The sequence below is a fragment of the Mercenaria mercenaria genome, chromosome 11 (genome assembly GCF_021730395.1).
Source record: "Mercenaria mercenaria strain notata chromosome 11, MADL_Memer_1, whole genome shotgun sequence".
NCBI lineage: Eukaryota > Metazoa > Mollusca > Bivalvia > Venerida > Veneridae > Mercenaria > Mercenaria mercenaria.
In genome coordinates, this window is record NC_069371.1 from 37,871,861 (window position 1) to 37,899,786 (window position 27,926).

Sequence of the window (27,926 nt, forward strand, 5' to 3'; positions counted from 1 at the left end):
ATATAATAATACACAGTTTAAATGTAGGAACACAACAACTGAAAAATTATTAAATATAGTGAATATTTCGCCGATTGGGAGATTATCCAAATAAGTTGTTTGTGTTTTTGTTGTATGCATGATTTCGTTAATCCGAATGGTTTTTAACCACTTCTGTGCCACAGGCCGATTTTGGGCCGATTGCTTTTACTACGTTGAGTGCCAAGGGCCGATTCGGGCCGATCTGTACAGAACATTTACAAGTATTATTCAAGTTTATTATTAAATTCTCAGTATGTACATAATGTAACATAAACATGAGATTCACATTTCAATAATAATAATAATAATAATAATAATAAAAAAACACGTGATCAGTAGAGGACAACTTTTATTTAAAAAGGTGAAGGAATCGGCGTTTAAGTTTCATCTTGTTCAGAATCTATTCATCGTAACCTAGTCTATAATTAGAAAATTTTATAACCTCACTCAGTATCTAAGTTTTTGATTGGTTAGGATATTTGCACGCGCTTCTGTGTAGAATTATAATGACCGTAAATATGTTACTAGGTCAGACATATAAGTTAATGTGTCATAATCATTGACCGTGTGATTTTTGAGAAAAAGCATGCTTAATTCACTTTTAATGTCCCTCACACGTGGTCTACCAGTAAAACAGTGTTCCGTGATTAAGAGGGGCCAAATTCAGTGTTACAAAATGGTGTTAATGTGGATAGAGATATTAATAAATAGAATTCTCAGCAATTGTGTCATTTTTTGGAGTTTAAATTTAAAATCTTGAAAAGAAAAGCAATCTCAATTTCTCAGTTGGAATTTTGCCGTCAGCTTGCGATTTAACTATCAAGAAGGGGTAAGTGACGTACTTTATCTAAGTTGGCAGTTGCATGCTAGTAAAAAAATATAGAAAATCTATCTATTCTGATGTCAAGTACAGATGATCTACCCTTGACCGAAAACGAAACCACAAGGGCAAATCTGACTTGATTTGTCGGTAGAATTACCAGATGTTATGAAAATTCTTCTGTTCTAAGAAGAATTCAAATAAATGTTTATAGTTGTAAACTAACAATCAGTATCAACTGTAGCAAAACATAGTAGTCAATAGATAAATAGGGAAAGAGGTCTTTTTGGGAAATAACTTTTAGCTAAATAGTAAAATTTAGAGTTGGAATCTAATGTACTTCCTTCAGATTTCTAAATAACTGTTGTCCTGTTTAAAACAAGTATAGTATACATATATGTCATAGGAGTAGACACTGTTGTGTTAACAAACTATTCATGTTAACTTAAAAATAAATGTGTAACGTTAAATTAACATGTTATTATTGTAACAAGTATTTTTAAATAGACAAATAAATTTTTCATTTTGGTAAGGTACCTTTTTGAGATAAATTCTATGGAGTACATATATACCATATTCACAAATTGTTCATGAATATGAGAAAATAAAATAAAAGCACAATTAGTCGTTTAATCATTAGGGGTGTATGGTTACAAAAGCTGTGACTAATTGAACTATGCATACCAAAAGCATATCAAAATTATAAACACTTTTTTATTGTATAAAACATGTACCTATTATTGTGTAAACATACATATAATTGTTCAAACATATACATAGATCTACATGTTTTAAATAACCATTTTATAATTGTACACAGTTTAAAAACCAAGTATTAATTTCTCTGTCATATCTTTCAGTCAAAATAGTAATATGATCCAGTAGCATTACTGTAGGTAATTCTTACCAAATTTACATAAGTGACTGTCAGATTATAGGCTTTTCATACAAACTGGAGTCTTTAGATGACTAACTTTTGGATTTTAGAAATTTCTTATTTCAAATAATAGAAGTCCGATAATAGATAAGTTACACAAAAAGCATAAAATAAAGTTTCTTTCTCCATAAGAATGACTATCTATTAAGCTTTGACTAATTTTTAATATTGTACATACTAACTTGTATTTTTTAAAACATAAACATACACCTTTCTCCATCTGTACATTTGTATGACTATCTTTTTAGCTATGACTAATTAAAATGTACAGGCTAAATTGTAGTTGTTTACACCGTTCATAGAATGAGCTGAACTCTTTTTTTTTTTCTCAACACAGAAACATAATTTTGTTCCTATAGATATGAAAACATAACAACGTTACAAGCATATGGTGACGTCATTTTTGAGATGACGTTACACAAAAGTTGTCAACGTAATAGTATTTCCCGCGAAATAATAAATAGATTTCAGTCGTTTGAGTGTAATACGTCCGACCGAAGAAATCTTCTTATAGTACAACTTTTTATAGAAACTTCGATTTTTAAAGAAGAAATATCAAATTAGGATGATCTTAATTCTTTCGTTTCATTAAAAATGAACGATCGACACACTGTCGGACCAGTAGATGTTCACAGTATGACACAATACATGTTCTTTTAAAAAAAAAAGGACAAATTAGTATCTTGTTGAAATGTTTTTCTTTTCATCGTCTTTATTCAAGGAATGTACTAACCTGTCGTAGACTGCCTTTGAAACTTTTTCAAATTTGTTATAGTTATACAAACACGAAATCTGCATTTGTTTGTTTGTTTGTTTTTATATAAAATTTGGTGTATATATATTACAACTGTAAAAAAGAAAAGAAATATGATCTTGAACTAAATAATACTCGCACTTTGTTGTTATGGCTACCAGTGTATGCAGTCATTGAAAACCTAACTGATATATTTACTGATATTTACTTCAGGCATTTTAACAATAATTTCGTGTAGTCGTCATTTCACTTAATCCAAATTTTCTACTCAGTAAGAATTATTGAAAGTCTTAATTAATTCCAAAGCTAGAAATATTTTTAAATCGTTTCCGAGCAATATCGTTAAAACATGGCGTTACGGAAAATTGCAGGTCAAATGTATTGGATAGGAAGCAGTTGTTTGATTGAAGACATTCAAATGTGACTATAAAACCTTGAAATATTTTGTTAAAATGTGGCTTGTTTTTCACAAAAAAAGCACGATATGACAAAAATAAAAATCCGTATGCGCTGGATGGATATCCGTATCATACACGTGCCTGGAGTATTTTCATTAATCATCACCTGATAGATAAATAGTTGTTTGTTTCAGTGTTGTTTCAGTCATCTTTTGGTACCTGTTCGGTTGTGTTCTATAATCAGATCAGTTTTTTATTAAGCAGCAAAAATAACAGCAGTATTCGGCTCTTGTGGATTTTACAGGATTAAACTCGGCGCTTGCACGACTCTTGTGATCGGGGCCTGGCAAAATTAACTAGAGTCGAATACAACATCTTTGATAAAGCTGCCGTTATAATAAACCTTATAAAACACTCAAATTTTGATATGTTATTTGAGTGTTTAAGTTAATTTGCTGGATTTGCTGGATTTGCTGGATTTTAATTATATTTTTTTTTCTCAGTGAATATTAAATTGGAGATAATTGGGTTGATATTCCAAATTTTAAAAAAGGTCTTCATGTTTAAGAAAATACATAGCTTCTACAGTCATGTTTATCGTATTTCAAACAACATCTGCCAGATGATTCAACGGCATTTTTTTACACAAATAAATGTCTCGTTTTTATATCTAAACGACTTTGGGGGAAAAAAGAGTATTCAACTGGAGCCTGATTACCGAGTAAATAGACATTTGCGGTTTACAGAAATAGACAATATAGTGGCGTATACACAGCAGCTTTTCGTTCTAAAATAACTTATACATGCTACATATGAAATTGCCAGTTTGGAGGGATTAATTCCTGCAGGTATGCGGAACTGTGATATGAAACATTCTCCGCTCAACGATTGCGATTAATCAACTCTCAATTATTTCAATTCCATGCATTTTGTGTTAACGCCACATAATCCCTGTCTTACTTATTTAAAGGCGTACAAGCTTCTTCCTTTCTGTCAGACTTTCACACTTATGTAAGAGAACATGTAACAAAATGAAAAGAAAGAATGCCATAGCTGTTTTAAATGAACTGAAAAAAAAAGAAGATATGTTTCATTGTTACAGTTCATCTCTTGCATCTACTTGTAATCTATTAGCTCAGCAGGAAAAAACAAAATACTTAAAATCAGGAAGTTGTAGCTTGACATTCTGGTTGAGGTGAAGAAAGATCAGATGAATGGAAAATATGTGTCCTTATTACAAAACATCTCTATCATCTACTTAGCTCAACAGGAAAAAACAAAATACTTGAAATCATTCTCTACATGGTGATTTATGTACCACGTCTAATCTTACTCGTCGTCTACCTCTGATTGAAACTTCCTTCAGTCACTTACAGAGAATATAAGAACTACATATACAGTAGCTGCTATACATGTATGTTAATACTGTTAACTTAACACCCTATGTATATAAAATGCAGTTGAAAAATATTTTCATTGCACCGTATGCTCAATGCAATTTCTAAAGCGAGACGGAAATTTATTTGTTGTACAGAGGTTGTTCCTCTTGAGAAGTTAATTTAACCGCCTCGAGAGCCTAGTAGTAGAGCGTCCGCTTCGAGTGCGCGAAGATATTCGATCCACGGCCGCGTCATACTAAAGACGTGAATACTGGTACCAGTAGCTCCCTTGCTTGGCGCTTAACATTAAAAGGGAAAATGGCTTCTCTTCTCTCATACCCTCATGGCGATGGATTCTATCAGGAATGAGTTGTCGATAGTGATTAGTATAAGTTGTAGAACTTGTTTCACAACCGACCCAAAATAAATTACTATGAACTAGGTTAATTTACCATGAATTAAATGAGAAAGAAAATATTGTTTTTATAGCGAGGTATTTGCTCCTCAGAGGTGTCTTTATCAGAGTTTATACTTTAACTTAAATGTTCTTAAGAAATAGCGTTAAATCCCATTTAAGATAAAATGTTTTCTTGCAGTTTTACACAGGTACTGGTGGGTTGATACATATTCTTGCATAAAACCTTTGTTTTTTGCCGATTTCGGGCATGCACAAACAGGGAAAAAACGTGTACAAACAAGGAGATTCTCGTGAGCACGCGCTGTTGGTGAACGTTTTGAATATGCTGTTGCGGGTCCAACGTAAGCAAATTATGGATCCCGAATCAATTTTGGCCGAAGTCGAAAGGTCCGAGATTTATGAAATCTTTTCATCTGCATTTTTATTAAAAATATCATTTTTCAACCTAACTTTACTTTAACTTGTAATAAGCGCTACCTCTCTTGATACGCGACTGAATTGACGTTCCTTATTATTGTATTATTACGCGTATTAGACTCAAAGTAAGTTTACACGCCGCGATTTAATCCCTGAAAATGATAGGCAAACAATATTTACAAAAATACAATTTCGTTTTCCAAATTAATTTGAGTCGAGAAAGTTGACATGCTAACTTTAAATCTTACACTAAAACTTTTTAAAAATGTTTGTGTCTACTTTACACATCTATGCAGTCTACTGATGTAGTGATGGTGTGTAATGTAAAGCATAAACATGACGAAGCGTAAAGTTTGAAGAATTTTTTCCATAGTTAATGAACATTTGATGAACAGAAGGTATTTATTATATATTTTTCAATTTATTTGTAGATCTCACCAACCATGTTTGAGTTTATAAATCCAATCTAAGTTGATTATATCGATGTTGGAAAAATTCAAATTTTTGTGTTTATCAAACTTTAATCGCGATGGGGTGGGGTGCAAAGCAAAATTTTCTAGTTATAGGCCTAGAGATTTCATTTTTAACGACATGAAGAATATAGGTATCGATACCAGTTTCTATTAAACGATAATATTTACATTTAAAAAGCGTAAGGGACAGACTATTAATTTAAACCAAGCAGAATTGTATTCTGTCGGCACCTCACCTGCAAATTGTCTAAAGACAGGATGCCGTGTACAGTATGCCCTTTTCTCATAATTCCGAGCCTCTAAAGCTAAAGTTCCTACCGATATATCGGAAAAAGGGGAAGTCATGCTTATTTTACATATATTTAATATTAAAGAAATTACCACAACAAGAATGTCCGTTCGACATGTATAAAATATGCACTGTTTCTGTATGCCCTGGAAATGCATAAATAAAACATGTGTCCATAACAACCTGAAACGGCCGACTTCGATCGGCTAATGTCAGCTGAATAGTCTTGCTTTTTCGATATTTCCAGCACTTTAGTTGTGTTTTATGCAAGAATAGCGATAACACACGTTTGTTTCGTGAAACAACATCTGCAGAATTCCTCGGGCTATGTTGGTGCACTCGCCCTACGGGCTCGTGCACCAACCAATCCCTTGGGATTCTGCAGATGTTGTTACACAAAAAAACGTGCGTTAACCCTACATAGCTAAGTAAATCATCTTTAAAAGATTGCTGGCAATAATATGAGCAGTAACTGTTGTTGTATGTTGAATGTCACATTTATTGTTTTACATATATATTTTATGCCTTAAAGGCAAAAGAAAAACGAACGCATATATTGGCGTGTAGAATTTACTTGTATGAGCGCCGCTAAAATGATATATTGATCTAGAACGCACTAGTAAATAATCTTGATAAATACTTAAGGTGGTACTTAATCAATATGAAAAACTTATACATACATACATACATTCAAAGGGCAATTATTTTGCTGAAAACAGACATATTTTGGATAAAAGTTTTGGGAAGTAGTAGTGCATTCTTAGGTGGCAATATGTCTCTGTAAATCATTACGCAGCCACAACTGATTTGCTTTTGATTCGTAAAAACATGGCAGTTTCTAAAAGTTTACATAACAGATCTAAGCATTGACCCTGTTAGCTTGAATGTTACCTTTTAAATTTTATAGCTTATTTGGCAGCGAAATAATTCTAGTTTAATATCGTATATTGTCTAGCAGACAATGTCTTCCAACGGATTATGCTTTTCCTTTCTATGTGATAGTTTATTTTCGCACAAGTTCATTTCTTCCTCTTTTATAGCATCATTATACTTTACGTGATTTTGATTTGTAACTAGAATATTTAACAACAGAGGAAAATTATATGTTATTTTCCATAAAGTTTATGGGAGATTGACGTTGAAAATCCAGTAAACTAGAAATGTATTTTTTCTACATCTATCTACTGCTAAGCAAATGCAATTATCTGCTTATGATCAGTTTTATGAAAGTTTCTTTTAAAATATAAAAAAAACTTTATTCTACACACATGCAAAACAAACTCTACTAACGCATGTTAATTAACCGGAACGCAATGACTAACGTCAGGATTCTCGAACGGTTTTCGACGTCATCGACGTAACTTTGGCATCTTTTGAATTTTCTGTAGGCAGCGAAAGGGTTAAAGGAACCACACTTATATGTTTGACTGTTAATTCTGTGTTTTGAACGAATAGAATTGAAGGAAAAATAAATTGTCTGCTTAGCACAGATTCAAGGGCGGATCCAGGGATTGGGGCATTTTTTTTTGTTTGCACGAGCGCCTATAAAGCTTTTTATTTTACGTTAATAAACTTTAGTAACCCCTCCCCATAAAAATCCTCAGAAATCGGGCGCTTACAAATTCCATTCTGAGATACTTAAGCAAGAAGAAGTCTGACGAGTCATTAAAACATGGACTTTACGTAGCATGTTATTTGGGTTGATTTTATCATAAAACCTGTCCTTTTTCAATACCAAAAAAAAAGCACCCCAGAACGCCAAGAATGCACCAGGTGGATCTATTGTTTTCAAAATGTTCCGGTGGGGTGGGGTGGGGAGAGGGAGATGGTGACATGCCCACGGACTCTCCTAGTTGTTCTACTACAAATATTTTGCACCCCTTACACCAAATCCTGTATCCGCCCGGAGATTTGTGAATGCCTAATTTTTTAGTTAAAACATAAAGAAGGAACTAAAACATACAATATTACTTATTCTTGCAAACCAGACGGGGATTTCCGGTATCTTTATCAGTGTTGGAAAAGTCCATCTTACACCCAGGGGTGGTGTAAGATGACTCTCGTGCTGTAAATGACGTATAAGAACTACTTACATGTAAAAGATTTGTGTAGTAATATATATTATATTTAAACAACGGAATGAAAATTCAATACCTTGACAGTTCCTATTGGTTCCTGATAGTATATTTCTCGATTCAAATCACTTTATCTTATCAAAATTCATAACGTTACGCTGCAACTGGTAAAACAAAACCGGAACTAAACATTGTTGTTTGTTTTGAAACGTCATGACGTCTTTCCTGTTTACATACGTTGGTTTCCCGCGCTTTGTTTAAATACACTCCATAAGAAATAGATCTAGTTCTAAAAAAGAAAGCTGTTCAATTGATTTTATTTTCATTTTTATTATTATTTCTTGAAACTGGTATGCAAGAAAAAGATTCTACCACTGGTTATAGGTGCAGATGGAAATATCCTGCTCTCGGGTGTCTATTATGGCGGTAACTCGACAGAGAGCCTCGTTACCGCCTAAACAGTTACCCTCGAGGCCGGATATTCCTATTAGCACCTACAACCAGTGAAAGAATCTTATAATATCGAAGTTCAAAAGTTGCTGTAGGCAATGGAAAGTGATTTAAGAACACAACTGATAAAACCAGATACTGTTTGGTGCTTTATTATATCTCTGCATCATTAGTCTGGTTTGTTCTTCAATTGTTCTATGTCTTGTCATAAACAGTTATTTTAATGTTAACATTTGACATAGACAATTTTTGATTGAATGTCGACTGATTGCTACATGTATCTACATACAGAATATAGAACTTTCTCTATTGTCTGACCGCCTCTGTTTTCGGGTGGTTAGAGTCGCTGACTTAAAATCACTCGTAAGTACTCACTGATTAAGGGGCATGAGTTCAATCCTTGCTACCGACCAGGTCTCTTTATGTAAGAAAGATGACAGTTTGAGTACTAGTACTTGATCTTTCTAGGAACGATTGTTGGGTAAACTACCCACCTGACATAACTGAAACAGTGTTTAAAATGGCGTAAAACCCATCAAATCAAATTAAGTCCCTCGATTGTCTTTCCTCATATATATATGATATGTAACAGGAGCTTCCGCATTCACCATTTTAATACCTAGTTCCTCGTTTCAACTTTACACACGTACCCGGTTAGTTATACACTAACTCCCCGTTTTGTTGAAACACACAATTCCACATTTCGTCTATACACAAACACCCGGTTTGTTACACATACACCTCAGTTGGTTTAAACACAAAATTCCCCGCTCATATCATTGCTTAATAATTGAAGATAGCTTTAATCTAAAGCCTTGGATAATTTTAAGATCATAAGAATAAGAGTTGATAGAAATATGATAACTGTAGCTACAGTAATAAAGAAGTTCCCAGTTGGTAGGTTTATAGCTTACATCCCCGATTGGTTGCGTTTACATGTATGTGTGCGTGTGTGTGTGTGTGTGAGGGAGAGGGAGAGAGGGTTGGGGACTACAGAACTTCGAACATCGGTGGTATTAAATAATTTCTTATATAAATATAATAATTTTGACTTTTATACTGAGTTATTTTTTCAGGTTTTATCCAGATTTTTCCAAACATTGCTATTTGCATAATATTAAAATTATGAAAAAATACTTGACTGTAGTGGGCATACATATAACATCTTGAAAAATTAATGACAAAGTTTGAAGACAATACCGCTTATAAAGTAATGTTTACAATAATCACACCATGTACATGTCAACTCATTCATTTCTATAGAATACTAGTCAGTTAGGTGTTTATCCGTCACGCAATTTCGTGTAAGTAAGGTTTTTATCCATTCCTGAGTTCGGTTTTTATCAACTCAAAGTTAGGTTTTTATCCATTTTCTCGCTGTCAGTACATTTGAACATGTATTGTGTCAACATGTAGTTGGTTAACAACATAGTGTAAACGGGCCTATAAAGCAGCATATCTTTGCTTTCAAACAACAAAATAGTCGAGGCATCAAAAGCATAGAAGTATTTTTAAAGATTTTTTGTAAAAGTTTTCATTGAAAAAAGTTGCATTGTTCGTCGTTTTTCCACCTGAAAACACAAGGGTTGATATATTTAACATGATGCATTTTGAAATAAACATACGCTTGATCAATGGAGATAGATATAACAACAGAAACATTCCTTTGTACATCGTTATTACACAGAAAACAAAGTTGTATCGGCTTTACATCCGCCATGTTGGCACTGAGTTAGGGTCGCTGAACAGAGTTAAGATTATCCGGGTACATGGCGTGAGTTTACAAAGCTTTAGTTCATGCTATATAGCGTAGTCTAGCTACCACACGTTTCCATTTAAAATTCCAAAGTTTAAATGCACCCTCTAAGAGATATAAGCCTATATGGAAAAGCAGTTAACTTTATTACAGGTCTACATGAATTGCAAGTTTTTTACACGAATGTTACAATTAATCTTACTGCTAACATTTTTGTCACTTTTATTGCTACTGTTATGCACGAACATTTCTGTCAGTTTTATTGCTACTGTTATGCACGAATATTTCTGTCAGTCTTATTGCTACTGTTATGCAGGAGTATTATTGGCAGTCCCATTGCTACTGTAATGCACGAAAGTTATTGTCAGTCTTATTGTTACTCTTATGCACGAACATTTTTTTTTCAGTCGCATTGCTACTGTTGCGCACTATTTTTATTGTCAGTGTTATTGCAACTGTTGCACACTAATTTTATTTTCAGTCTTATCGGTACTGTGAAGCATTTATTTTATTGTCTGTCTTATTGTTACTGTTGCGCACTAATTTTATTGTCAGTCTTATTGCTACTGTTGCGCACTAATATTATTATCAGTCTTATTGCTACTGTTGTGCACTAATATTAGTGTCAGTCTTATTGCTACTGTTGTGCACTAATATTATTGTCAGTCTTATTGTTACGGCTGCGCACTTACATTATTGTCAGTCTTATTGCTACTGTTGCACACTAATATTATTGTCAGTCTCACAAAGGTTATTGTCAGTCTTATTGTTACTGTTATGCACGAACATTTTTTTGTCAGTCGCATTGCTACTGTTGCGCACTATTTTTATTGTCAGTGTTATTGCAACTGTAGCACACTAATTATATTTTCAGTCTTATCGGTACTGTGCAAGCATTTATTTTATTGTCTGTCTTATTGCTACTGTTGCGCACTAATATTATTATCAGTCTTATTGCTACTGTTGTGCACTCATATTAGTGTCAGTCTTATTGCTACTGTTGTGCACTAATATTATTGTCAGTCTTATTGCTACTGCTGCTACTGTTGCGCACTAATATTATTGTCTGTCTTATTGCGACTGTTGCGCACTAATGTTATTGCCAGTCTTATGGCTGCTGTTACGCACTAGTATTATTGTCAGTCTTATTGCTACTGTTGCAGACTAATATTATTGTCAGTCTTATTGCTACTGTTGCGCATTAATATAATTGTCAGTCTTATTGCTACTGTTGCGCACTAAAATGATTGCCAGTCTTATTGCAACTGTTGCGCATTTATATTATTGCCAGTCTAATTGCTACTGTTGCGCACTAATATTATTGTCAGTCTTATTGCTACTGTTGCACACTAAAATTATTGTCAGTCTTATTGCTACTGTTGCACAATAATATTATTGTCAGTCTTATTGCTATTGTTGCACACTTAAATTATTGTCAGTCTTATTGCTACTGTTGCACAAGAATATTAGTGTCAGTCTTATTGCTACTGTTGCGCACTAAAATTATTGTTAGTCTTTTTGCTAATGTTGCGCACTAATATTATTGTCAGTCTTATTGCTACTGTTGCGCACTAAAATTATTGTTAGTCTTTTTGCTACTGTTGTGCACTCATATTAGTGTCAGTCTTATTGCTACTGTTGTGCACTAATATTATTGTCAGTCTTATTGCTACTGCTGCTACTGTTGCGCACTAATATTATTGTCTGTCTTATTGCGACTGTTGCGCACTAATGTTATTGCCAGTCTTATGGCTACTGTTACGCACTAGTATTATTGTCAGTCTTATTGCTACTGTTGCAGACTAATATTATTGTCAGTCTTATTGCTACTGTTGCGCATTAATATAATTGTCAGTCTTATTGCTACTGTTGCGCACTAAAATGATTGCCAGTCTTATTGCAACTGTTGCGCATTAATATTATTGCCAGTCTTATTGCTACTGTTGCGCACTAATATTATTGTCAGTCTTATTGTTACTGTTGCGCATTAAAATTATTGTCAGTCTTATTGCTACTGTTGCACACTAATATTATTGTCAGTCTTATTGCTACTGTTGCACACTAAAATTATTGTCAGTCTTATTGCTACTGTTGCACAATAATTTTATTGTCAGTCTTATTGCTATTGTTGCACACTTAAATTATTGTCAGTCTTATTGCTACTGTTGCACAAGAATATTATTGTCAGTCTTATTGCTACTGTTGCGCACTAAAATTATTGTTAGTCTTTTTGCTAATGTTGCGCACTAATATTATTGTCAGTCTTATTGCTACAGTTGCACACTTATATTATTGTCAGTCTTATTGCTACTGTTAAGCACTAATATTATTATCAGTCTTATTGTTACTGTTGCGCACTTAAATTATTGTCATTCTTATTGCTACTGTTGCACACTAATATTATTGTCAGTCTTATTGCTATTATTGCACACTTAAATTATTGTTAGTCTTATTGCTACTGTTGCATACTAATATTATTGTCAGTCTTATTGCTACTGTTGCACACTTAAATTATTGTCAGTCTGATTGCTACTGGTGCACACTAATATTATTGTCAGTCTTATTGCTACTGTTGCACACTAATATTATTGTCAGTCTTATTGCTATTGTTGCACACTTAAATTATTGTCAGTCTTATTGCTACTGTTGCACACTAATATTATTGTCAGTGTTATTGCTATTGTTGCGCACTTAAATTATTGTCAGTCTTATTGCTACTGTTGCACAAGAATATTATTGTCAGTCTTATTGCTACTGTTGCGCACTAAAATTATTGTTAGTCTTTTTGCTAATGTTGCGCACTAATATTATTGTCAGTCTTATTGCTACAGTTGCGCACTTATATTATTGTCAGTCTTATTGCTACTGTTGCGCACTAATGTTATTGTCAGTCTTATTGTTACTGCTGCGCACTTAAATTATTGTCAGTCTTATTGCTACTGTTGCACACTAATATTATTGTCAGTCTTATTGCTCTTGTTGCGCACTTAAATTATTGTCAGTCTTATTGCTACAGTTGCGCACTTATATTATTGTCAGTCTTATTGCTACTGTTGCACACTAATGTCTGTCTTATTGCTACTGTTGCGCATTAATATTATTGTCAGTCTTATTGCTACTGTTGCGCACAAAAATTATTGTCAGTTTTATTGCTACTGTTGCGCATTAATATTATTGTCAGTCTTATTGCTATTGTTGCGTACTAATATTATTGTCAGTCTTACTGCTACTGTTGCACACTAATGTCTGTCTTATTGCTACTGTTGCGCATTAATATTATTGTCAGTCTTATTGCTATTGTTGCGCACTGAAATTATTGTCAGTTTTATTGCTACTGTTGCACACTAATATTATTGTAACAGTAGGATTGATTTTGAGGAATAGAGTGATTCAAGATGAAACATTGAATTAAAAAGCTTAATATATTGATGTAAATAAATATTCGAAAAATCAAAATCTTAATAAAATGTTTTGAGATTATCCCTAAAAATGCAGTAAGAATATCGGATAACGAGGTATAATTCGCAAATGTCAAATATGAAATACCAGACTGAGTTAAGGGGACGCATACTTTGAAATTAGAAAAAAGTGGGTGGGGTATGATAAAATTTACCTGCAAAAAAGTACAAGGTTTTGGTACATGAAATGGATACTGTTTCAACTGTTATAAGTACACAAAGGATTGCTCACTAAAATAAAAATGAGAAAACTGAAACAAGAAAGTTATTGTTGAATTACATAAGACTTCTTGTGTACATTCAAAGTCAACAATTAAGACTTTTTGGTGCGAAAATAATAGTGCTTCACCTTGTCCAAACATTTATCAATGTCCTACAGATTCTAATTTAAAGAAAGAATGTGAAATATGGTCACTGTCTTGCTTTTCATTTCGCATATGTAAGCTAAAACACATTATTTAGTTTGTTTACAAAGTAGTGCATGAGAAAAGATACGGTGGTCAAGGAATGCCACATTCCAAAACTAAAAGAGTATATTCCCCTTAATACATTAAACATTTATCGTTACAGAAGTCTAGTGGCTTACAATAAGAGCCTTGAAATGTTGCCATTATTAATTTTTAACTTGGTATTCATGAACTACAATGCACTAAAATATCAAAACACATTCAACAAACTTTTGAAAATGTATTGTCTTAAAAATCCCTAAAATAAGGTATGAAATTTGGTTGAGAGGTCCAATCAATGTGTATATGTGCAAAAGTAACATTCTAATCCTGTTCACAAAAGTTACTAATACACAGCAGGCATGTCAATGATCAAAACTGGACGAATATACAGTTATCCTCACTTTAATGTCATTTATAATTTGTCCTTGAATTCTCCACCATACTTTTCATAATTCTGTTTGCACGAGTTGCACGAGAATGCTGTCATTCACGTAAAAAATGGGGTCAAATAAGTTGTAAATGCAATATCATCTAAACGTAATTAATGGATTATGCAGTTCAAGATAAACTTTATCTCATAACGTAACGAACATGTATAATGTTGTAACAACAACTTTACTTACACTGATTTAAGTAGCAGTCGGTTTATAATTGACTTTATTGATTCATTTTATGTTTTGTTATTGTTGTCAAAAAGTATGACGGAAGTGCCTCACAACTGAAGCGGAAACCAGTTTGATGCGCAAAGTAGTCCAATGTAAGTAATATTTTTTGACAAATGTCCACAGAAATTAATAATTTTCTAATATTAAAGACGAATATCTGAATAGGATTCATTATTTGATAAGAAATTATAATCATCGACATATTTTTTTAAAAATCGTACACGTGCTGACACCTAAGTTGTCTCCCGTTGTTTATTAGAGTTACCTTTCGTCCGGCGCAGTAGTACATTTGCAGTAAATCGCCGAGAAGTCGTGGGAAAATTAAAAACCATGTAAATAAACTAAAATTAACCACCTTTTCAAGATGAATTTCAAGTGATCGCCATTATGCATTTAACCCGCCTGACCTGTGTAGCATCTTAGATATCTGTTCTAAGGTATTCATTGTGTAGAATGTCATGTTATGCCCTTGCAATGCTAATCCCACACTGATTTTTTTTGTTTACATTTTTATCAATGAGAAATATGGCGTCCATCCCGAGCTGAAATGACATGGCGTTAAATTTTTACATGTTTAAGCAAACCTGGTGTGTTAGAAAGAAAATCTCATCCCTTCAACATTATTTGGAACACTGTTATTGTAAAAAACCTGTTTTTTCCTTATACAAAAGCTTAATATTTTGTGTTGAATGTACTTTCACAAAGACCTCTGTTTTCCTATTACATTCATAGTACCACATCCTTACACACAAAATACTGAATATTACAGGTGTCCATCAGTATTATATCAGTTTAGGAATATGTTTTTTATTTTCCCACCATCGATTTCTTGAATATGCACCCCTTCCGCATTTCTGTATGAACTGTGAATGTAGCAATATGCGTCCCCTTAACTATTTTATAATCTTTATTATGTTAATAGAGCTTGTATAACTGGTCTTAAGAAACATTAATATACTATATACCTATGAAGATCTTAAAATTCTGTAAATACAAGAAATGTAATGCTAAGATATTTTGTAAAAAAAAAGATAAACAAGCGTGTAAGCGGAACTAGAGCATGGAACCTTTCATTCTAATTTTAACATCCGTGTTGATTTAGCATGTAAACTTTATGGTTTACTGTTTCGAATTTTGAGAACGAAGAAATCACTATATCAGTGTAATATAGACTGGATTAGAGATGGTGGAGCAACTTCTTATTGAAAATGCTAAGCTGCCTATGATGCAGCTGGTTAGGAAAAGATATAAAGGAATTCAAATGGTGGAAAATGAAATTGAGCAAATTGAAAAGATGGACACAAGAGAGGACGATATATGGGTCTGTTCGTACCCAAGATCAGGTTGGTTATTTTTAGCCCACCATCATCAGATGGTGGGCTATTCAAATCACTCTGCGTCCGTGGTCCGTCGTCCTTTCGTCCGTCCGTCCTTCCGTCCGTTAACAATTTCTCGTTATCGCATCTCCTCAGAAACTACCTGGGGGATTTTGACCAAACTTTGTCAGAATGATGTATTGGTACCCTAGTTGTGTCCTCCTGAAAATCAGACTGGTTCAACAATTTTTTAGTAAGTTATGGCCCTTTGTTTATTTCTATAATTTACATAGATTTATATAGGGAAAAACTTTGAAAATCTTCTTGTCCAAAACCAAAGAGCCTAGGGCTTTGATATTTGGTATGAAGCATCATCTAGTGGTCCTCTACCAAGATGATTCAAAATATTTCCTTGGGGTCTAATATGGCCCCGCCCCGGGGGGCACATGGTTTATATAGACTTATATAGGAAAAAACTTTGAAAAACCTCTTGTTCAAAACCACAGGGCCTAGGGCTTTGATATTTTGTATATGACATTATCTAGTGGTCTTATACTAAGATTGTTCAAATTATCCCCCTAGGGTCAAATATGGCTCCGCCCCGGGGGTCACATGGTTTATATAGACTTACATAGGGAAAAACGTTGAAAATCTTCTTGTCCAAACCACAAAGCCTAGGGCTTTGGCATTTGTTATGTAGCATCATCTTTTTAAAAAGATTTTAAAATCTTCTTGTCAATAACCTACAACATTCAAATTTGGACCACATGTATGGTTTTGAGTGGCAAGATGAACCTTGACATGAATTGACATTGATTTTGACCTAGTGACCTACTTTCACATTTCTGTAGCTACAGCCTTCACATTTGGACCACTTGCATAGTTTTGTGCACTGAAAAAAACTTTGACCTTGACTTTGACCTAGTGACCTACTTTCACATTTTTGAAGGTACAGGCTTCAAATTTGGACCACATGCATAGTTTTGTGTTCTGAATTGGAATTTGACCTTGATTTTGACCTAGTGACCTACTTTCACATTTCTCGAGCTACAGCCTTCAAATTTGGACCACATGCATAGTTTTGTGTACCGAAATGAACTTTAACCTTAAGATTGACCTAGTGACCTACTTTCACATTTCTGTAGCTACAGGCTTCAAATTTAGACCACATGCATAGGATTGTGTACCGAAACAAACTTTGACCTTGACATTGACCTAGTGACCTACTTCCACATTTTTGAAGGTACAGGCTATAAATTTGGACCACATGCATAAATTTGTGTTCTGAAGTGTAATTTGACCCTGATTTTGACCTAGTGACCTACTTTCACATTTCGTCCTTGAAATTGATCTAGTGACCTACTTTCACATTTCTCAAGCTACAGCTTTCGAATTTGGACCACATGCTAAGTGTTGTGTACGGACATGAAATTTGACCTTGAGCTAGTCAGTAAGTCTTGAAATTTGGAACACTCAAAAATGGCACATTGGTGGGCGCCAAGATCACTCTGTGATCTCTTGTTATATATGTCATATATACGTTGCTTTTCAATACTACATTGGCTTAGACCTGTAACCCAACTTAACGGAGGCCAGAGGGATCGAAGGCATTTCCGCCGGAAAATATTCATAACTACATGCATTTTCATGCGTTTCGATCCTATTTCAGGTATAATTTCCTTCTATTAAAATGTTCATAGTTTATTATATGAAACTCACCGCCATAATTGCTTATAGTATGAGAAATGTTCCTTTAATACATGTTAATAATCGGAGCGTGTTATCGCTAAATGCGCCCCGTATTTCAGCTTCAGTACCATAACTGGATATTCGAACGTACCCACAGGTGTATCATCAATATTTTTACAACAGAAATGAATTATTTTTAATAAACTTTTGAAGGCTGGGGACCTTTTGAACAAGGAAAATAAAAATAAAAACAACTGAAACTTAATAGATATACAGTGTATTTTGTTTAAATTAATTTGTTTAAAAATAGGAATGCAGTATCCCTATTGTTTGGAATGGAAGTGGGGACATTTTTAAGAAAATATAAATTGAATTGTAAAGTTCACATGTCTTTTAATTTGTTATCTAAAAGATAACTTGTTTGATAGAAACATGATAAGAGTATATGTTATAGTTTACAATATTTTATATCAATTATAACATTAAATTAATTAATGAAAAAGCACCATAATCACTAAGGTAACCAAACATACACGGGTACAGTGTCAGTGTGTGGTACAGTGTCAGTGTGTGGGACAGTGTCAGTGTGTAACAACGAGCTATCATGTTCAACTCTTCAAGTTATAAAGAATATTCAGATACGTCTCCCATTGGTGCCAGTCTTCTTCCAGTCTTCTGAATATCATATCTGAAAATCTAAAAATGAGTTATGTTCTGTACTAAGATGACTGTGTGATTTTGTAATTAAGACACAATTATAAAGCTCGCATGACATTGTAATTAAATCCTAAGATACAGAAAATAAACGCGCGATGACTTACTTTTTGCGACGTTAAACTTAATGTATTATAGCCTATATGGGATTATTTCTTATACTATTATGTATGATACTTGCTTTAGCAAAGTTTTTGTTAGGATTCGGTGCAAGTTTTTGCAGTAACTTTTAACTTTATACTATAAACATCTTTAGAATGCAAAAAGCTGGTACGTTTCATATCTGAACACCGATCCAAGTTGACTAAGAAATCTCCTTTGTGTAATTTGATGACAACCCGTTTTTGTGTTCAGGCGCGTAGCTGCGTGTATGCACACATGAACGGGCGAGGGGCGTGATATCTGTTTTCGACATTAATCAAATGAAATAGCATAAAATTTAAACAAAATATAAAGTTTAAATTAAGCAGGAGAGATGAGTAGGTTAGGGTAATATTCAGATTTGCTAACAAGTAGACATTTATTGTTCAAAATGAAAAGTTCTAAGATACAAAGTTCTAGGATACAAAGTTCTAGGATACTTCTCTTAAGTCTGACCAACGCGCTCGACTATCATTCTTGACTCTGATAACGGGAACTTACAGTTTAATTTGGAATCTGTAATATAATCTAGTTGACAGAAACATTAAGGATCTATTTTAAGTCATAAAAGTGTACAATATACCTTTTTCTTTTCTAACAAATTTGCAAGTATTTGGTTTAAGTTTATATCTTGTATAATCTTTTGACTACTAAATTAATGTAGATCTAATCTTTTTTATCGATGAATAGAAACGGATGGAGCGTATTTCGCCACTTTTTTAATTTTATAAAACAGTACCTCAGTTCGTTTTTTCACCCTACAACCCGTGTGAAAGGATATAAGTCAAAAATCAACACAAAGACATTTTTTCGGTGTTAAAAAGTATGTTTTGAAAGCAGTTTCATAACACCATTTCCGTAATTATTGCATTTAGTAAAAGAAGAGTTATTATAACAGTAGCTTGGTCTAGAGATATGTATTTGACTCATGTAGATTTTGCCAGGTCATATCACACGAGGCACGCATGAGACGAGGGAGTTGGAAATTTGCTGATGCACCATCAGTTATCAACAGACGAGAGTCTCTATTACCAAGACAATTCTTTAAACTAAGCACACAATGTTTTGTGACAAATGATTGGTGATTAGCGCTTTTAATTTTTACAGGAGATCTGAGATTACTCTGTCTCTCATAATTCTCCTATAAACAGATTTCCTAATATTGCTTTTTGGTTTAACCATTTTTGTCTCAAACGTCAGTTTTCGTACAAACGTGTAAAAAAATGTCCAAAAAGCACTATTTTTTAGAAAATGATTTTCCTAATAAACTTAGGACGGCCAGCACATGTTTATGCAATCTCGCCAGTCATATATATGCTTTTGACAACATAGAAAATGACGTCACTCGACCTTCAGCTATTTCCGGAAGTAAAGAAAATGAAAGTACAAATGCTAAACTTGAAAACGAAAGTCGTATTTTGATTCGTAGATAGTCAGGGGTCATGCGCAGGTGTAACCCCGTCTAAATGTATGGACCAAAGGTACATTGATAATTTTGGAACTTCATCAAATCGCTCAAAAGGTCATTTTTGATGTTGTCTGAGAGTGTCAGTATATGCCTCGGATGTAAGATATAACCGTATTTGAGAGCTGCAGACCTAGACATTTCAGAAATATTTTCAAAATAAATTTCGTGTAATAAATGTTGTTTCTACGGAAGCGTGAAAGGGCCATCAGACGCTAATACGTTTTAGTACGTTAAGGCTGCGGAAAGGATATTAGTTAAAGTGATTCCAATTTGGAGTAAAGGGAATGTAACTACGAAACTTTTGACAGAGACATGTGCCTCCGTTTGCCTCAGTGTAGTTACGGCCTGTTGACTGTGTTATAATCATAGATCTAGTTAAATACAGCCACTGCATTGAAAAAACGGGGATAGAAAAAGAACATATCTTTTTTCATTTTTAAAATTAATGATTGAAATTCTAACAGTCACCAAAAGCGAAAATAAATGTGTGTTCTTCTTTCAGTGTGTCTTAATAGTTTCAAAGTAACATGGTGATATTCATAAACGATGATGTACGCAACTATTTTACAGTATTCCTTTACAGGGACAACTCTTGCACAAGAGATGACGTATTTGATTCAAACGTTAGACTTCGAGACTGCAAAGAGTGTCAAACTTGATGACCGATTTCCAATAATCGAATTTAAGGATGATAGATACCCTTGTTACAGAGGTAATATTTTAGATGTTTAAATATAACAACGTCTACGTCTACGTATAGACGTTTACTTTACAAAGCTGCAAATTCCGATTTAAGTAAAATAATGACACACATGTACACATTTTCACATATAGCAATTTCCGGATAGTTAAGACTATCTAAAATGAGTTTTACATATGTTGTAAATCAGATCATAATATTATGCAATATCTTGAAAATTATATCAAGCACATCAAATGCAGTTACATGTATACTCAAAGAATGCTTTATATTCATTATTATTCTCAAATGTAGGTATTAAATACATCGAACAAATGGAATCCCCTCGGATGATCAAAACACATCTACATCATTTCCTGCTACCGGAGCAACTACAGAAAGGAAAAGGAAGGGTAAAAAAAGAGATCTTCCACTTTCGAAATATGTTTCTGGCACAATCAATGTAAAGTCTGGTTTAAAGACGATATCTTAGATAACTAGATTATGTTGCCTTGAGGAGTTGTATTAATGCTTGCATATACTCTGTACAGAGTCCACTTTTGAGTTTCGAAGTTATTCTTACAAGAATTTATTTATATACAATAATATTTTAGCAACTTCCATTTATTGTAGTTTACATTCGGCTGTGACACAAGTAGAACTTTTCATAATAGAAAGGAATCCGAATGCAGTGCTATACAATTATTTATTAAAATTGTGATTCAATCTGAACGCCATAACTTGTTGTTATTCATTTTATGTTTTACGTGTTTGCTATAATTTATGTTGCAGATAATATATATTGCTAGAAATCCAAAGGATGCTTTAACGTCATACTTTCGCATGATGGAATTGGCAAACGAATTGGCAGAGGACGAAAAAACACTCGACCTTCTAGCTGATGGATTTATCAAGGGAACAGGTTAGTGTTAAAGTGATATTGGATGGCGTTTGAAGTAATTATAAACATTTGTGAAATGCGATGATTCCTGGTTAGCACTGATGAAAGAGCCAACGACTGTAAATTAAAGGGTTGCAAGTTTAACCTCAGAGCGAGGCGCAAGTTCTCCTTGATTATTTATCAGAAGCCTCAGTTTCTGAAATCGTTCGTGCTCCATCTCTTTTTGTTATGGACAGTTGTTAGTCATTTACAGAGACCAAGCTGGTACTAGTACAGTACCAAAGGACATGTGCCACGTGAAACTGTCGTTAAACTTTGAAGAAATATCGATAAAACAGAATTAGATAATTTTATTGTTCCTTGAGAAGGAACACTTAGAATTTGTAAGTCACACTTCACTGAGCAACTGACCTCGCAAACTGTTGTCATTAAAAGATAGAAATTTAACTCCATGACCTCTGACGTTAAAATTATCCTTTCCTAACTGAGGCGACTCTTTGGTTGAACGCGCTCCGCGGATTAAAAATTACTAAACCTGAGGATGGAAAAGTGGCGTTGTTGAAACATGCCAAACATCTTTTTTTTGCAACAAAGGTTAACATACGTGGTTACCTTCGAATGTATGGCCAATATGTGAAAGCAAACCCCATTGCGACCCACTCATTGTTCGCAAAAAATTCATGCATCGAAGGCCCGGATGTCACATTCACGAGATTTAGGACAGATACCACTAAATTATAGCCATGAATTACTTGATCAATGACCACTAAGTTTGTTATGTGCGATAACGTAGACTGTTAGCACATTAAATCACTACATTAGGATGTTAAACAGAAAAAAAAATAAAGCGAATATATGTCAATCAGGTTGAATGTACTTATCCTTGCGTCCAAACCAGGGGTTCTACATACTGGTGACCAATATTTAAAACAGACATTGCATCCGAGCCTTTACAAGATGATCATTATATATTTATATAGATGGAAATTTTGCTATGCTTTAACTTATTTCTTTATGTTTACAAAATGTTTACGGCTGAAATTATTCTACGCAATGAAGTGATTCAGATACGTAAGTGATTCGCAAAAGTTTGACAGTTTCACAAAAGATGTTACTTGCTCCTAAATCTACGAGGGGCGTTCAATATGTAATGTTACTCCGTATGTAGTTCCGTAACCGCTTGTTATATTTAGATGAGGTTTTCAGCACATTATAGAGCAATTTATTGGCAACACAATGCTATATAAATTATAAAAATTGGTAGATTCAAAGTAAAAATATAATCATTTGAGTGAGGTGTACTCGGGTATACTAGACAATTTTATGTCCAAAATATTGAGATTGTAATAAGCAATTCCTTGATTCTACTATTCAACAATTAGAACTATAGTTCAATTTTCAGTTCAAACAGATAAAACAAATCATGATCTTCACAAAAAGATATCAAAACTAAAATAATTAAGTTTATAACAGTTTTAAATTGAGTGTGTATATTTTTACTCAAAAAAATGATAGGTGAGTACAATAAGCCTCTGCAATTTTGTCAGGCGCGATAAGCATCGTTTAAAAATTATTGTGTTTTAAGTTGATACTAGTATCTTAATTCTCGATTGCGAAACTAGTTTTTACAACTTTGATTAATCGCTCTCAACACCCATTCCAGATGGAATCAACCTCGAGTTTAGATTTTTTAGTTGTGTTGTAAAATTAAAAATGCAATAGATAGTTTAAAACAAATGCAAACGCATCACAAACTGCTGTACCTTATAGAAAAATGATAGAATTTTTTGATTTTACAAGTTATTCTATTTTTCTGAGACTCTGGATGCCCAGGACAAACCTAAATTATAATTATGGTCCAGTATACCTGAGTAAACCTCACTAAAATGATTATATTTTTACTTTCAACCTGCCGATTTTTATAATTTATATTGCATTCTGTTTCCAATAAATTGCTCTATAATGTGCCGAAAACTGCATCTAAAAATAACCAGCGGTTACGGAACTACATACGGAGAAACATTACGTATTGAACGCCCCTCGTATGTCCAGAAGGGCACATCCCTTGCTACTAGTTAAGACTGATTGTATTAGTTAATCTACAAACGCCAGTTCCCATATTATCGAGAAGAAAATATTTGATATTGGTAGGCGGTTGGGGATATAATTCACGACACGGCGTCATACCACTACACCACTACATCCGTTCTACATGATTAAAATGTTGGGAGATGATTTTACTTGAAAACAAGGAAACTAAACTGTTTTGACATAGTTACATTTCTTGCCGTTTAGAAAATGAAATTATACTATACTAACGTAGATTGTTTTCATTATTTTTTCTGACGTAAGATTGAATTTTGTGCGTAATGCATGAAGTTCAACCTTTATTTCTTCATTTGGGTAGTGATACATTTTTTTCACCTACAATTACACTCCTAGGATATGCCTGTCCATGGACAAGGCACGTGTTGGAATACTGGGAAAGACAGAATGCCAGTCAAGTTTTATTCCTAAAATATGAGGAAGTAGTGCGGGTAAGGAAGTTTTACTTTTTCATTTAATGCTTTTATGCCCTATTTTTGATCCCCGCGAGTAGTGGCTACATTTGAATGAGTCTCGTCCTGAAATTGCACTCCTCCCAATCCAGTATGGCGTTTTTATATAGACAAAGATAGAATACCACCCTCCGCTTCTCCCACGCTATATCTTTATGTGAGGTAGCCTTTGATTGGCATTAATGATTATAATTTGTGTAATCCCCGCGCTCTACTGATCTCGGGGTCGCGAGTTCGATCCTCGGGCGGGGCGTATGTTCTCCGTGACTATTTGATAAACGACGTTGTGTCTGAAATCATTAGTCCTCCACCTCTGATTAATCATGTGGGGAAGTTGGCAGTTACTTGCGGAGAACAGTTTGTACTGGTTCAGAATCCAGGAATACTGGTTAGGTTAACTGCCCGCCGTTACATGACTGAAATACTGTTGAAAAACGGCGTTAAACCCAAAACAAACAAACAAACAAAATCCCCGCGCTACATCTTTATGTGCTGTAGCCTGTGATTGACAATAGTGATTATAGTTCCAAAATTAATTACATTTTTGACGTGAATGACATTGAAATGCATATTTTAATTGTTTAAAGTCATTGTAAGCCTGTTTCATATAATGCTTGATTATATTTCAAGGATAAGCTTGCTGCCGTTAGACGCATTGCAGACTTTCTTGGACGTAAACTTACGGAAGATGATATATCCAGAATAGCTGACCACTGCAGTGTGGCCAATATGCGAGATAATCCCGCAGTCAATAATTCTTACTGGGTAGAATTTAAGAAAATGAACTTCGAAAATGGTGCTCGCTTTATCAACGAAGGTAAGTTATCTTCTTAATTGTCAAAAGTATAATAATTTAAATTGTTTACTTGTAGTATGATAGTAGTAGGACTTTTATATTTGATGAAAATCGTTTGAAAATTTACTCCTTTCTCATTCAGTTCGTTTCGCTCTGTCTGAATGTAAAGGTATTCTATGTTTCTCTCCACTTATTCTTGTGCTGGTTACGGTTAAACTTGAACATATTATAAAAATTCTCAGATTTAATTTGGATGCCAGCATATCCGTCGTCCTATATTATTAGCGAGATATAAACAAAAGAAATAAATGAAACGAATGAAATCACATACACTCTTCCCCAACAGTCGTGGTCTTTTTTCAGGTGTTCCTGGTACATGGCAGAAGTTTCTGAAGCCTGAACAAAGTTCGAAAATCGATGAAATGATTCGTGAAGTAGCAAAGTCAGGTCTAATTCTTGAACACACGTCTGAGCCTATTCCAAGTAGCACTGAAACAACTTAAAGCATCGATTTTTCTTTCAAATCATATCCCGTCCTTGAATAACGTGTTTATAGAACACATAGGAACACGATTTTTATATGTGGAGAACTCACTAATTTTCAGAGGAAACGTTTCAAGTTATCTTTGATTGAAACATTCATACCAGTGAACTTTTCATTTCATTATACCCCCACCAAACATGGTGGGGGGGGGGGGGGGAGAGGGGGTATATAGGAGTCAGTTTTGTCGCGTCGCGTCCCGTCGCGTCCCGAAATCTATTATCTCAGTTATTACTAAATGAATTTGATTCAAACTTAAAATAGATGTTCCACCTTATCACCCACATCATGTGACACAATGTCCATAACTCTGACACCAAGTTTTCATGAATTATGTCCCCTTTTGCTTAGAATTTAAGGTTAATTTTGTTGTATTTTCACTATATCTCAGTTATTACAAAATGGATTTGATTCAAACTTAAAATAGTTAATCCACCTCATCACCCACATCATGTGACATAAGGTGCATAACTCTGACACCAATTTTTTATGAATTATGTCCCCTTTTTACTTTAAATTTAAGGTTGATTTTGATGTATTTTCACTATATCTCAGTTATTACAAAATGGATTTTATTCAAACTTAAAATAGATGTTCCACCTCATCACCCACATCATGTGACACAAGGTGCATAACTCTGACACCAATTTTTTATGAATTATGCCCCTTTTTACTTAGAATTTAAGGTTAATTTTGATGTATATTCACTGTATCTCAGTTATTACAAAATGGATTTGATTCAAACTTAAAATAGATGTTCCACCTCATCACCCACATCATGTGACACAAGGTGCATAACTCTGACACCAAATTTTCTTGAATTATGTCCCCTTTTACTTAGAATATAAGGTTAATTTTGATGTATTTTCACTATATCTCATTCTGATTGGCTTAGGGCCAAAGGGAAGTAACCTTTTTTTAACTTTTATACTGAGTTTCTTCCCCTTAAATTCCAGGAATTAGTCTATTTTTAGAAATCCTATTTTTAGATTTTCAATATTTTAGGTAGTTTTCTAACTTTTTCATTATCAGTCCTTTGTAAAAAGTAAATACATTTTTCTGTGGTAACATGGGTCGGTAAGCGCTTTTTTGTATTCACTTTTAGTGTATCCCTAATATTAGAGATTTTTTATATTTACCTCATCCCTCATCCAGGGCACATAATTATACTAGTATTACTTATATGTGGTAGCCCAGGATGAAGTACTCCAAAGGTGAGTAAACTTCTTTTTAAGTATTAAGCTTTTTTGACATTTTTATATTATTCTAAGTATTTTTAAGATTACTTATGGTTGCCATTCTTCTGTGACAAGACCGTATGGTGGGGGTATGAGTCACTCCTGTGACAGTTCTAGTTTATCATTGACAATAGATAAATGGTACACAGCTGCTGAGGCATTTTGTACAAAGACATAATATAGTACTAAGTATTTTATTAGACATTTTAATAAGCTTTTATATGGATTGTCAAGATAATAGAACTAATGATATCTGTACATTGACATTTATAATTTATTGTATACGATTATATAATTACCAGTACCCTAATGAGAATACTCCTATTGGCTTAAAATCACAAGCTTCAATATATTCCGTCCTACTTTAGGAAGCAGTAGTCAGTGGTATAAAGTTAACCGCTTTTGCAAATAATCAAGACATTATAGCTCAACTAAGCCATCTTGTTTCCTTCAGAATGAATAACAAACTGAAATGATTTCACTGTATGTATATAGATAGTAATTTCAACTGTTATTACCCATACAACTGGAAACTAAAATTAAAGAATAGCACAGTCTACACTAAAAGAAACTAAATTTTATAGACCAACATTCCCCCCTGTTTTATTTTCAAGAGAAACTAAAAATATAGATAGTAATTTCAACTGTTATTACCCATACAACTGGAAACTAAAATTAAAGAATAGCACGGTCTACAGTAAAAGGAACTAAACAATATAGATAGAATCTTTAGTACAATTATCCCTACACATAGAAACTAAAACAGATGTAAAAAAAAACTTTGATCTTTTAATAAAATATTCCATTATCCTTTGTTTGTGTCTTCTCCTTAGTCAGTGATGTCTTGGTGTGCTGATTGGATTTTGAATATGTGACCTTAGAGTGCCGAGAGTTTCAGCTGAGTGAAATATGTTTAAGGCACCAGTACATTTCCACAAGGAATGTATAATTTATTATTTTATTTTAGTTTTCTATTAAATTGATACCTTAAAATATATAAACTCACTGCCTTAGGACTGCTACTTTAAATATTAATATCAATACCTTAAAATATTTGCTGATCGCCGACTGTAAACTGCTACCTTCAAAATAATACAGCTACCTTAAGATGAATTAAGGTTAATCA

The 27,926-nt window shown here is 33.7% G+C and overlaps 2 protein-coding genes across 6 annotated transcripts in view; one reads left to right on the forward strand and one right to left on the reverse strand.

Moving 5' to 3' along the window:
* The window catches only part of LOC123532408 (sulfotransferase 4A1-like), a 29,874-nt gene extending 19,721 nt beyond the window's left edge, over positions 1-10,153 (reverse strand). The window contains exon 1 of the transcript XR_006682634.2: positions 8,061-10,153. The gene's annotated coding sequence lies outside the window, so the exon portion shown is untranslated. The remainder of the gene's footprint in view (positions 1-8,060) is intronic.
* On the forward strand, positions 107-27,613 carry LOC123531473 (sulfotransferase 1C2-like). 5 transcript variants are annotated; one of them, XM_053517170.1, is made up of 7 exons: positions 107-242; positions 20,671-20,799; positions 21,082-21,179; positions 21,559-21,688; positions 24,110-24,204; positions 24,856-25,042; positions 25,385-27,613. In XM_053517170.1, exons 1-7 carry the CDS (start codon positions 119-121, stop codon positions 25,522-25,524), a joined length of 903 nt encoding a protein of 300 aa, XP_053373145.1. In that variant the 5' UTR covers positions 107-118; the 3' UTR covers positions 25,525-27,613. The 5 variants fall into 5 exon arrangements, with proteins under 5 accessions (XP_053373145.1, XP_053373146.1, XP_045168411.1 ...); XM_053517171.1 differs by lacking the exon at positions 107-242 and adding an exon at positions 434-850; XM_045312476.2 differs by lacking the exon at positions 107-242 and adding an exon at positions 3,442-3,778.
* The last annotated feature ends 313 nt before the right edge of the window (positions 27,614-27,926 follow it).